Here is a 12,650-nt window from a genome sequence, read left to right as displayed (position 1 = left end):
GCTTGTTTTAATATCTCACTTAAAGTCAGTGGCACACAAACCCAAGTGTCTGTGTCTAATAAACAGAAGAGTGAGTTTGCTCTCTGGCTCAACCAGAAGCGCGCGCTTCGTTTTTCCACATTTTTGCCATCGTTACAGTCGGCTATGTGAATCAGACATCATTCACTCAGCCTGACAGACAATGCTCTTGATTTCTCGACATTATGGCTCCATTCACGTCCACTGCGATCTTTAGAAAGACTTCACATTTGCCTTCAGATGGCACTCAAACAAATGAAGGTTCATTTCAGATGATGATGGGGTGCGAGCGATGGAATTATTACTCAACAATCTCAGGAGTCTGTGTGTATTTATCTATTATAATCATTATGCAGGCAAGAGTCCTTATGTCTGCATCATGCTGCTGCAGTTCCAATCCCTAAAATGAAAGTGTTGATAAAAACATTTTTTTTTTTAAACATTTAAGTGTGACGAGACCTAAATGTCAATAAATTAGTAATTTGTTCATTGTTTTTAAGACTAATGGTAGCGGATCTTTTTCTACGATGTTTGCAAAATTTTCAGATTAGCTGCAAGAGTTGAAGAGTAAATCAAAAAAAATCAACTGAATACATGTCACGTGAATTCTTTTCTGTGTGAGAAAAGAATCTGTCCTCAGCCGTCAATTGTGAGGCCAAAACGTAAAAACAAAAACCTCAAAAACAAAGACAGACGCAGAAATTATTTATTCTACAAACAATAACATCTTTACTTGTGTCTCGTCACTGCTTTCTGGCAGCAGATGACAGTGCGTGTGTGTGCGAGTTTGAAATCCAAATAATTTGTTATTAAAACTGAAACAGAGCCAGTGTAAAACACCTTCTGGAAGACGCAGCCGGCTGCCTCGCAGACCTTTCCAAGTCGATTTTTTTTTTTTGCGCGTGTGTGTGTAATCCTCATTTAAATGCATCACTCTGACCAGATCCCGCAGAATATGCTTGATTCCAATTCATTAAAATGCCAGATGTCGGCAACATACTGCTGAATTGAGGCAACAATTTGTGAGACTGCGATGTTGCTTCAAGTCATTACACAAACACGACTATCCTGCTGGGAGTATTAGTTACGGGGATACTGAAGATTTTGTTTCTCTTTTTTTTTTTTTCTTAATTCTCTGTTGACAGTAATTAAGGCCTTTGGATCAGTGTCGTTTCATTATTTAATGGATCTGAAGAAGGAAAAAAATTCTTTGAGGCCCCACTGGGATAAACCCACCAAAGAATGCTTTATTTCTTAATTTTATTTCTCATACATCAACTCGCAAAGGAGTGATGGCAATACAAATGTGAAGAAAAGCCAGACAAAAACCACACAGAATCAGACGTCGAAGGATGCGAGGACAGGATGGAGGATTTTAAACTTTTATTACCTAAATAAAGAAGCTCAACTCCAGCTCACCCATTAAATGGATCATACACTGAATCGACCGTCTTAAATGCAGAAACTAACAACAACAAAAAAGGGTTCACGGTAATGAGAGCATGTGTTTTGAAATTCTCAGCAGCAGAATTGTGGGGATTGCTTTCACCGTTGGTGGGGAAAACAAACAAACAAAAAATTTAAACAAACAAAAAAAGATAATACACTAGTGGCTTCGATGTCAAGGCTGAGCCTCTCTGCTCCAGTCGGGGATGGTGAAACTCTTGGACTGCCTCTTGTGCTCCCCGATCGTGTAGTCAAGGCGGATGCAGACGTGCCGCGCGCTCTCCTCCGAGGGGAACATGCTGACCTCCCCGCACACCGGCGTGTCCTGCTCCACTCCCACGGGGCCGTCCAGGTAGAGCACCGCCTGCTTCCAGTGCGTCTCCTGCTTGAACGGCGACGTGGACAGCACCAGCGGCTTGTCCGGGCACGGGAACGTGACCGTGAAGTAGACGCAGAAGGCGTTCACGGCCGCCGAGCCGAACGCCTCGCACCGGAAGGGGCCCTTGAGCGAGCCGAGCTGCTCGGCGGTGACCGAGTGCAGGTCCAGCTCGGCGAAGCGCGCCGGGTGCGAGAGCACGTCCTCCAAGGTCACCGTGGTGACGGTGATGTCCGCGTTCATGAGGCACTTGCGGGCGAAGTCGCACATGCACGACATGTCCACGCCGTACTGCTCCTTGACGGTGCGCCAGAAGTGCAGGCGGTCCTCCAGCACCGGGTCGTTGATGGGGGCGATGTAGAGCTCGGCGCGGCTCGGCAGGATGACGCCGCCCGGCCGCAGCCACTTATCGCGGGCGTACACCACCGAGTTGAGCATGGACTCGTGCAGGAGGGCATAGCCCATCCACTCGCTCACGATCACGTCCACCTGCTCCGGGAGCTCCACCGTCTCCACGGTGCCGCGGATGACTTCGATGCGGTCCTCCATGTTGTTGTGCCGCACGATCTTGGCGGCCTGCTCCGCGATGGAGCACGCCTCCACGGCGAACACTTTCCGGGCTCCGGCTTGCACGCAGAACATGCTAAGGACGCCGGTGCCCGCGCCGACGTCCAGCACGGTCTTGCCCCTGATGGAGTCGCTGTTCTTCAGTATGGCCGTCCGGTACGTGTTGGTGCGGACTTGGTCCGCTATCATTTCCTCGTGGATGGTCACATCTGTGTAGCTGTCGAAATAATGTCTCTCCTGCCGGCTTTTGTCCACTTTTCTCTTTTTAGCAACTCGGGACATCTTCACCACGGCACGACGGCAAGCCTAGCTACTCGGTTTTTGCTACTTCCGCTTTGGGTTTGATGGGACTTGTAGTTTTCCGCCGCATGGAACGCGCGGGAGCTACGGCCGCGCTGACTACAATTCCCTTGACTTTCCGAAAGTGACGTAAGGGAGTGACGGCTGCATTCACGTTCACGGGAAGAATGGTGAATTACAGCGTCATTTCTTTTGCACCGCAACTAATTTGTGAGCTCTTTTTTTCCCCCGAGGGCACCGTTGCTTCGCGCACCAAATTGACAAAATTCGTGTAGCAACTCATCCTAATAATATCACTTATCAATTGTACGCGAAATGTGTGGGTTTTTTTTTTTTTATCCGTGCAGTTTCCCCAAGAGTGACTAATAAAGAGTTATTCTTCTTAACAACCAGTTTTTCATGACATCACTTCCATGCTAACGTGGCTAATCGTAGGATCCACTATTTAACCTCATGCTTGTGTTATTAAAAAAAAATAAAATAAAAAAATGTATAGCTGTTTGAAGGGGAATAACGTACGCAAAGAGTTCTGTGGGACATCTGTTTTGGGGAGAGACGGCCCTGCGGAGCCTATACCAGCATGAACATGCTGTATTTACTGCTACAAACAAGACTTTTGTCCTTTTTAATTGAGCAATCTGTCTGGAAACCAAAACAACGGGTTGAGTTCTGAGGTTTTCCCAAACTTAAGGCCTCTCACCTTTGTTTAAGAGCTCTGCCATGAAGACGCAGACGCATCAGCCACATCCGGTAGAGAGACTGGAGGAGTGAGGGAAGTCAATTTTCTTCCTTTGTGTGCAGGACCTTTTGACAAGACAGGACAGCAGAAGACGGGGTTAGTAAACAGCTGCCAATCAAAAGACAAAGGAATATAGTGCTCTCTCCCTCTCTGTGTGTGTGTACGTGTCCACAAGCCAGCACATTTTTAAGCTATCTCTTAACTTCTATAGTTTTTTAAGTCAGTATACTCCAGGGAAAAAGCATACACTGAATAATTCTAAAATTTCTATCTATTTAGGAGGAAAGCAGGACTTGACGAGTGGGCTGAAAGGAAATGAGGCATATGTTTTTGAACAACTTCATTAATTTATTTTCCTACTGCGGCTTCCCCCTTGAGATGTCCTTAATTTTCATTCACCAAGAAAACACATTGGAAACATTGTCCCGAGACGCGGCTCATTCTGGATAGAATTTACTGCAATTCTTGACATCTGTCCCATCACAAGAGAGAGAGAGAACTGGACTGAGCGCAACGCAAGCATGCTGATCAGCAATTTGCAAGCGGTAGCGGCAGTAAAAAAATCCCGATGTTGGCTTTTTATGCACTTGGCACGAATGCGACCGGCGTTGTAGCGGCGAGACGGAGCAGACAGACAAAGCAGCTGTTTGCCATCTTGTCCCCTCTGCCTCTTCGAGGCCGCTGCCAGCTCTGCACACAGCCAACACCCACAAGAAGCCCGGCGCTCTTCATCCTTCCCTTTGTCCTTAAACAAAATGAATACGCGTGCGTGTGTGTGTGTTTTTATGCGGAAGGACTTCAGACAGGTTCAGGTCAGCGCGCGCACCGAGAGGCCGGTGCAACTGGATCCATGTCTGTGTGTATAGTCTCCACACCGTGTGCGAAAGAACAAACAGAAAACCCCTTCTTTTTTCTCCCCAAACAGACAGTTTGAAAACAAATAAAACTCTGTTGGGGTGAGTTGAGGCCTTTCGGGACTGGCAGGAAGTAAAAAATCCTTCCATCCGATGCCGGAGAAGCTTTTATCTCTCCGCATATCATTTCTCGTAATTGTGCCCGACTTACAAAAGGACAGCAACGGGCTTCACTTCCATCCTGCCCTTACGGAAAAAGGAGACCTGGGACGGCATTGTTCTCCCTTTATCTAGGTGAGCAGATGCATGAAAACTAATCTACTCGCATCCTGGCGTATACAAAAGGACGTCTCGCTTCGACTGCCGCGCGGTGACAAGAAGAAAACTCTCAAATCAGGAGGAGGAAGAGCTGGAGGGAGGACGTTTGCACAAAAAAAAAAAAGGAAAAGAAATCTGTCCATTTGCACAGCTAATCACCACTCATCTTCTTTAATTAGACTCGGCTGATTTGTGTTTGCGCGTCCAAATCGGAGTCCGACGTAAAACTGATTGAGGATTTGCCCGGGTCTGAAGAGGGCGAAGGGGGCACGATCGAGTGCGATTATACTCTCCTGTTGAGTGTCTGGTAAAGACAGAGCGGTGCAGGAAGAGGAACGGCGGGTAAAAGAAGAAGAAGAAAAGGATAATAACAAAAATAAAGTGAAATGAATTGGCCTTGCTTTGTCGTGTGTCATGAATCATTGGAATGTTGTGTGGAAGTAGTTGGTTTTATACCATTTATTACATTCTCAGCCAATGAGATTTGTCCAGTTATCCTGGGTGAGCAATTTCCAAAATCAACAACGATAAACAAACAAAAACTAAACAAAAAAAAACAAACACTATCACAGAGCAGGGAGATGAAGAAAGATATCACAAACAGACCCTGGCTGGCTGGGTGGGTGTAGTAATGCGTCAGGAAATTCAAAGCGTCTGCAGGGGCGAGTGAGCAGCAGTGAGAGGAGTCGGAGCAGCGTGCGAGCTCCGTCGGCAGAGTCCGTCAGCAGCTGGCCTTCACGGCCAGGAACTATCTGTCAGCGTCAGCAGCAGCCTCGCGGGGCTAACCGAGCGCATCCTGCACGACATCCCGCCGGTGTCTGCTCAAGATTGGCGCACGCCACGTCCACGAAGAGGCTACAAGAGAGCTATGCAAAGGCCGGCGCCAGGCTCTGAAGCCCTTGATGCATAGGTGTCAAATCTGGCCTGCAGTGTAATTACATTTGGCCCGCAAGGCAATTGTAAATGACTACTAGAGCTGAGCCGCCGCTATTATACAGCATGTGTGCCGCTAATACTACAAATCACAGAATGCTCTGCTGGTATTTTGGCAGACTATTTTAACGGACTGCAATTAACATTTTCTTCCTGCACTTTTTCTTGCGACTCCAAGGCATAGACTTGAACGGTTGCATGTACATTGAAGGATATTATTATTAGTTAATTGCTTTACTATTATCCTATTATTTAATTACTAGGCCGAGCAAAAAGGTTACTTGTGAAATTGAGAAGGCTGCGATTTAAAAATGTCGCATAAAATTTTTCATTTACATTTTATCCGTGTGTCTTTTAATGCAAAATTTGATTTTTGCAGTTTGCAAGTTATTTATTGTCTCGTATGAAGCTTTGCTAGGTCCGTATTCAGCGTTGAAGCAAACCTTGTTTGGGTCCATATGAAAAGGTTCTTTGTCTTATTTGACGGAAGATTTTTTTCTATCAACATCAATGTTGGCGCAAGACTTCCAAATCCAAGTTTGACATTTTTGGCCCCACTGCGTATTTGAGTTTGACCATCCTGCCTTTACGTATGAATGGAAAGTAGCAAAGTGCACCTCCTAATGCAAACTGTATGTACACATCAGCGCGCGCTTTGCCTCCGGTGGCGTAGCCGGCAGTCTGAGACCGCGGCAGACTGCTGAGCAACACATACAAAAGGTGTAATGGCCCCGTATTGATTGGGCGCGGGGATCAATACCGGCCTGCATTGATATCTCAACTGGCGGTGAGAGCATCCGTGAAAAATCCGCAAAGGCCCGAGCGCCTAATCCTCCGTCGGCCCCGTCCGTCCGTCCGTCCGCCCGTCCCCTGCAGCAGAACTTAATTCATCTGAGCCCCAAAAAGACTTTTTCACGCTCGGATCCATCCGGCCGCCTCCTCTTCCACCTCCTCTTCCTCCTCTTCTTCCTCGCCTTATCTACTCTCGGGGCTTTGACATCTTCCGTGTGTGGACACCGGCGCTTATCGGGCGGAGGAAGTTCGAGCACGAGATGTCCTGCGCCGGGGCGATTTCACTCTCCCTTGTTTGGACAGACCTCAAAACCAAACACACACACACACACACACACACCTACGCGTACACACACGCAGCCCCATGTCTGGTGCCTTTTGAAAGACCCCAACTAATCCCTTGACAGGATCTCGGCCTGTCGAAGCCGAGCCCCGGCGTCCAATTCATTAGCTACATCCCCTCCCCGCAGACTCACCTCCCTCATGCCAACCGCTATCAGTTACGTTACACTGCAATTAGATTAAATTACCGAGTACAACCTGTGCGTGACAGCCATTACGCCGGCGTCGGGGGTATTGCGCTGACTCTGCAACGAACTCGTTTTTTTTTGTTGTTTTTTTCGCGTAAAAAAAAAGAAAAAGGACGTATTGTCTGTTTGTTAATGGGAGGAAATGAGGAGCTAATGTCCCATTAGCGTCCGACAAACATAATCCCGTACAGCCCCCCCACCCCCGACATATTTGATGCCCGGGAGCATTATTCGCCTCATTATTTCTGCCGCCGGTGATTCCAGCCGTTCACATTCTGAGAGCGGCCGCAGGTTCGCTCCGCAGCCTGCGAAGTCTTATCTTGGATTAAGAAAATAATAGCAACACAAAAGCAGAGCGCAAGCGAGTCGGTCGCGGCCGTCAAACGAGCGAGTAATTTAGTCGCGATGCAACGCGAGAGCGCAACGGAAAAAAAGAGGGTGAGGGAGAGCGGAAAATCCAGTCAATGTCATGCTAGGACGCGACACTTGACATGGAGGGATGCAGTCAGCGCCACTCGCAGTGCAGCAAGGGAATGACATGACTCTGCCTTGTCGAGGAGGGAGGATGTAATAATTGAAACTGCTGTATGGAGTATCCACAAATTGTTGTCCATCTCTTTATCTGATGATTTATCCGGGTCTTTTCATCCCTTTTCTGATATTAATCGCCACCTTCTTATTGCCCTGTCAAGGCCGGAGTTGCTGTGACGTGGAAATCGAGGCAAACCTTTGTGAACTGGCTCTGACTTCCTGTTACGCCCCAGTCTGGGGGGGTGGGGGGGGGGGTCTGACGATAAATAACACTGTGTAATGACGACACACGGAAGTGAACTGAACGTCACTTAAACGTTACTTTTCAAGTAAAACGAGCCTTCGATGCCCTTGAGAATTTATTCTTTCTCCGCTTCGGGAAGCATCAATGCAAGACGGCAGCCGAAAGGATTTTCTTAGCGTGTAGCGCATAGATAAGAATCTGAAAGAAAGTCCTGGTCCCAACCCGTCGGAATGCGCACGGTGTTTTTGCTCCTTTTGCGGTATTGGGGCGTTTGGGACTCATCCGCAGTTGAGGAAATCAGAGTCGGGGAAACGTTACATTCACGTGCGCGGCGCCAACGGTGGAGTAAAGGGGGAAAAACAGTGCATGTGATGAAGAGACGGCTTCCCATGGACTCCTCCACATCACAAAGCGTCCCATCAAAGACTGTAGATGCGATTTGTAAAAAGAAGAACGGCATCACTAGGCAGAGCAGAATAACTCCGGGGAAATCGGATATTTCTAAACTCAGGAATAATAATTATAATAAAAAAAGAAATCAAATGAACCGAAAAATATATTATTTGGAAAATGAAAAACACGTGTAAACTTGTGCTATTTTGGGATAAATACAAAACCAATGCAGTTTCTTTTTTTTCCTTTTTCTTTTAAATTCTGCTCAACTACTCTCAACCTACTTTAAGTCACTCAGCTGGGAGGACTGAATCGAGCATCGCCATCACCTACCACGACTGGCTGTGTCGGCTTTTTATTTTTTTGTCTGAGATATCGCAGAACAGCCAGAAAAAACGTCCAAGGTCGGGAGCTAAATTCACACCAAAAAAAACTAACAAACAAACAGATAAACAGGCAGCGGACTATTCACAAAAACTCGGAACAGACGGAGCTTTTAACCAAAACCACGAAACGGAAAATAAGATATGTAATATAATAGCGCCGCTATCTTTTGTTTTTCTTTTTCCTTTAATTCAAATCACCTCACGATTCGAACGCGCACTTTCAGTTTGGCAAGGTCGCGGCGAGGCGGGCTGCCCCGCCGTCAACTTCATTTGTGTTTATTTTCCTTTCAACAAATAGACTGCGAGACAGGTGTGTATTTCCGAGGTGATAAGATCCTCCCGACGTGCTCTCCACACTGACCTTGGGTGCCGCAAAGTAAAAATCAATGCTCCCTCTCCCCCTCGCTCTCTGGAGGAACGGCAGGCAGCGCTCACTTTCTTTTTGAGGTAGCGCGTACGTTCCGTGGCAGAGAGGGAGGCGGACAGGGTGGTGGTGGTGGTCGGGGGAGGGGGAGAGAGAACAGCTCCGGTGTCAGTCGAGGGGGTTTATCCGAACAGATAGACGCGGAGATAGCGGGAGGATGGATGCCAAACGCGCGGGCAGAGTGTAACTCACTAATAGAGGCACATTCGTCAAAGTCGGCCCGGTGTGCACCTGCCGCCCGCCCTGTCGCCTGAACGCAACCAGAGCACAATGTGAAAGGCTCCGGGTTTAGAAAGGGTGAGATGCAACAGTTCAAACAGGAGGTGCCACTCCGATCAGAGCCTAATAGCATCTTTGTTACGCAATAGACGTCACACCGATACCTCCCCCAGGTTTGTGAGAGCGTCTCCCAAGATGGAGGCTGTAAACAGAGGGCTAAATGGGCAGTTTTCTGGAGTTTCTCTGATAATTAATCCAAAAAACTCCCCAAAAACTCAAAAAAAAACAACAAACAGATAAAAAGCAAAGAACTGGACGAGGTTGTCCATAAAATAAAAATCACATGCAATCTTGTCGACTCTCCAACACCCCCAGCAACAGCCTTGAACGCAACCCCATCTCAATGTAAAAGGCTCACAGATTATAAAGGATGAATTCACTGTTGCGTTAAACGCAATAGTTCAAACAGGAAGTGCCAATCTCGCACACATAGATCCCATTCAACAGGTCCAATCAGGTAAGAGGCCAAAAGCTACTATGTTATTCAACTGATATCAGTGGTACATGCCACAGGTTAGTGACAAATTCCACCCACGCTGGAGGCTGTTAACAGAGGGCTAAATGGGCCTGGATTAAAAAAAAAGTAAACACGTGGACGAGGTTGGGCCAAAAAAAAAAAAAAAAGCACATGTAGTCTTGTCGACTCTCCAACACACCCAGCAACAGCCCCATGCGGTGGCCAAACCGCGAGGCGTGATTTCAAAGTGCCACTTGAGGCTGTTGACGTCTTTAGACCGGAAGTGCGACACTGTAATGCCAGGTTGCCGGCAGCACTTAGGCTAAACTGCATAAATAGCCAACCGTGTAGTTCAGTGCGAAAAAAAGACTCAATTCCTGCGAATTCACCTCTCAGAACACACTTAGTCCACCTTCACCTTTTCTTTCCGTGTGCCGTTTATATCACGCAAAGAGAAAAATCGGATTGTTCCCTTTCTGATAAGTGGCGACAAGCGGCGGTGAGGCTTGTGGCCAGGATGATTAGCTGCCACCTGTGGACTCCAAGCGGAGCTCCAGATTTGGCTCATTCACACCGACCAACTAGCCAATCAGCAGTGGCGTCACAGTTTAAAGGCCCTCCTCCTTCTTTGTTCTCTCTCTCACTTTGACTTCTGCCCTGGACAGCCAGGTTTGTGGAGGGAAGGTTGGAACAAGGTAAGGACCGGGTACCCCATACATTCATGCACGTAGAGTCACTGAGTGTTAAACTCACCAGGTTATGGGTTGTTGCCACCCCTGTATGTTCTGATGATTCGAGACGCCCTTTTTGTAAGCTAGATAGTGAGGCCCTATACCCTTTAGTGCCACCTTCCCCTCCACTCTTACCTGTTGGAATGTAAATACATATTCTTTTGAAACCAAAACCTCGAGTTCTTTCCTTGTTGGTTGTCAGCCTCATCGTTACCTCCCTTAGAGTCACGTAACAGCAATTTATTGCAATTCAAAACTCCCAGAACTGTACAATGAATCTACTGTGTTTGGATTACAAAGTGATCCACGTGGCAGGACACTGCACAAGCCCTCCAGTGCTTTAAATGACCCTTAAAGTGTTTTCAAAGAAACAGGCGCCGTCCACTCACGGTACACGATGCAATGGTTTGTAAGTGAGGGATAATTGGAACTGGAACGGCTCAAGTAAAATACGCAGTCGCGTCTTGGCTGCCTCAAATGTCCTTAATTGAACCCGTCACGGTGACTTTATGGGCCCCGAGGCTAATGTTAAAACCGTTGACAGCCGGAGTAAAGGGAGAAATCGCAATTTCGTCTTTGTCACAGACCAAGTTTTTTTCTCAGGAAGCCCACTGGCGTTTACTGCGTTTGTGGCATTTAAAAAACAGGAGTGCGGGATTCTTCATCGTAAAAACGCGATGTTTGACAATGACATCGTCAGTCTCGAGCGCCTCTCTCTCGCCATTCTGGCCGCTAATTGGGGACGCCGCGTGCGGCAGGGGCGTAGTTACGATTTACACACGCGCGGACACTTCGATAAAGTTTCCCATTTTCGGCCCCCCGGGGGGTGGGGGTGGGTTGGGGGGGGGTTTAAAGAGTTTCCCGCGCCGCCCGGAAGAAAGTGCAAACACGGACGGCAGTGATGTAAACGCCATGATTCGGCTGAGGGCTCCCCGGTTGCCATCGGGACGAGCAGGGCATCGCAGCACGGGGCTAAGAAACGCCCCGCCGCCCGCCGGCTAATAAGGTGTAAATAATTGGCGGGGCCTCACCCCGGCCACACTTTGTCTCCGTGTTCTTCCTGGAATAATAAGAAGACAGTTTTTGCTAAGGGCGCAAAGAGCAACCGACGGGATTTCAGCAACACTCTCAGTGAACGGAGGTTTTTTCGCATTGAATCGACGTGGAACTTGTGACAAAAATTTGGTCACAGACCACAGAACGCTGAGGACGTGCTACAGTGGTGTTCAGTGGTTCAGTATTTGGTGGTATTTGAATGATAAAGAATTTCTGTTGATATGCACACAAAAAAACTCTTCAGTTCCTCAAACTATCTGCACGTTGGTGAATCCTTCCTTCCGAAAGCTAACTAAGCTAACTCTACCAACTAAAGACAGTTTTTGCACAGATTGGAGAGTGCGGATTCCGCAAATTGGTTTTCTACCACCTTTGTCCCAAAAATCCAGCACCTCTCCTACCTAATGATTGGTCTCTTCTGCCTTCTTTGGATTTAAAGAATGGTGGCCACAGGTCTTAGGAGTAATTAAAGAGGACCAAGACAAATACCTCAATCGAAAGTGTGGTGCAGCAGTTTTGTCGGTGTCCCGCAGGTTCTCCCTTAGCAGGAGCAACGAGAATGCGGTGAAAAGAGAAGAACAAGAAATACTGCACTTTGCACCTGTGACTGAACCAATTGTCTTTTGAAATAAAGTGGTTTTGACCGTCTCAATTCCCAGCAGTCAGCATTTATGGCGCCCCTGTGAACACGCAGTGGCGGCTGAGTGCGGGAACTCTGCAACACTGGATTCATTTATTCTGAAACGGAAAACCTCACCTGTTCAATTCAATGCGCCACTCATTCGCCGACAATAAAACCAAATCAGTCGGCTGTGAAGTTTTCGGACCTAATGATATCATTACGACGCCAAACTGGAAAACAAATGGAAATAAGGCGGCGCCGTCGTAAACATTAGCCGGCCACGTTCACACGGTGGATGAGTTTTATACGCATTGTATTTCAATTAGAAGTTAATAAAGTTTTATCAACATCTGCCGACATCCTACAGCTCGGCTGCAGCGCATACGAAATTCACTTGTGGCATATGTTGCTCATTAATTGGTCGGGGCGGGGGAAAACAAACCGTGTTACAGTGGAGGACATACAGTACATTTTAATGACTTAATCATTATTTGAATGCAAGCTATGAGCACGGCATATTGATTCATTAATTAATAAGAAAACATCCTTGAAACGATGGATGGGGAAAATACAGGACAGAAACTTTCACTTTATAAATATAGCTCCCCGCCTAACATGTTGATTTAATCTGTATTCACTCATTCTAATCCCTGT

General features: G+C 47.3%; 1 protein-coding gene and 2 long non-coding RNA genes across 3 annotated transcripts in view; 1 reads left to right on the top strand and 2 right to left on the bottom strand.

Moving 5' to 3' along the window:
• LOC142880077 (uncharacterized) overlaps positions 1–12,650 on the bottom strand; it is a 114,817-nt gene that overhangs the window by 4,053 nt on the left and 98,114 nt on the right. Inside the window, exon 4 of the long non-coding RNA XR_012925381.1 lies at positions 3,408–3,511. This is a non-coding gene — a long non-coding RNA (uncharacterized LOC142880077). The remainder of the gene's footprint in view (positions 1–3,407; positions 3,512–12,650) is intronic.
• Positions 1,385–2,945, bottom strand: prmt6 (protein arginine methyltransferase 6). The gene has a single exon (XM_076013719.1). The coding sequence runs from the start codon at positions 2,687–2,689 to the stop codon at positions 1,640–1,642; it is 1,050 nt and encodes a 349-aa protein (XP_075869834.1). The 5' UTR covers positions 2,690–2,945; the 3' UTR covers positions 1,385–1,639.
• LOC142880078 (uncharacterized) lies at positions 3,280–5,013 on the top strand. Its single transcript, XR_012925382.1, has 2 exons — positions 3,280–3,546; positions 3,729–5,013. It is a non-coding gene; the product is annotated as an uncharacterized LOC142880078 (long non-coding RNA).

This window comes from Nelusetta ayraudi, unplaced genomic scaffold (genome assembly GCF_046127955.1).
Source record: "Nelusetta ayraudi isolate G7.1 ecotype Tasmania unplaced genomic scaffold, CSIRO-AGI_Nayr_v1 ptg000155l, whole genome shotgun sequence".
Lineage (NCBI taxonomy): Eukaryota > Metazoa > Chordata > Actinopteri > Tetraodontiformes > Monacanthidae > Nelusetta > Nelusetta ayraudi.
Note: the sequence above shows the minus strand (reverse complement) of the source record. Positions and strands in the feature narration are given on the sequence as shown.

Excerpts from the sequence above, each read along its gene's own strand:
- prmt6 (XM_076013719.1), bottom strand. The coding sequence starts at position 2,689 with ATGTCCCGAGTTGCTAAAAAGAGAAAAGTGGACAAAAGCCGGCAGGAG.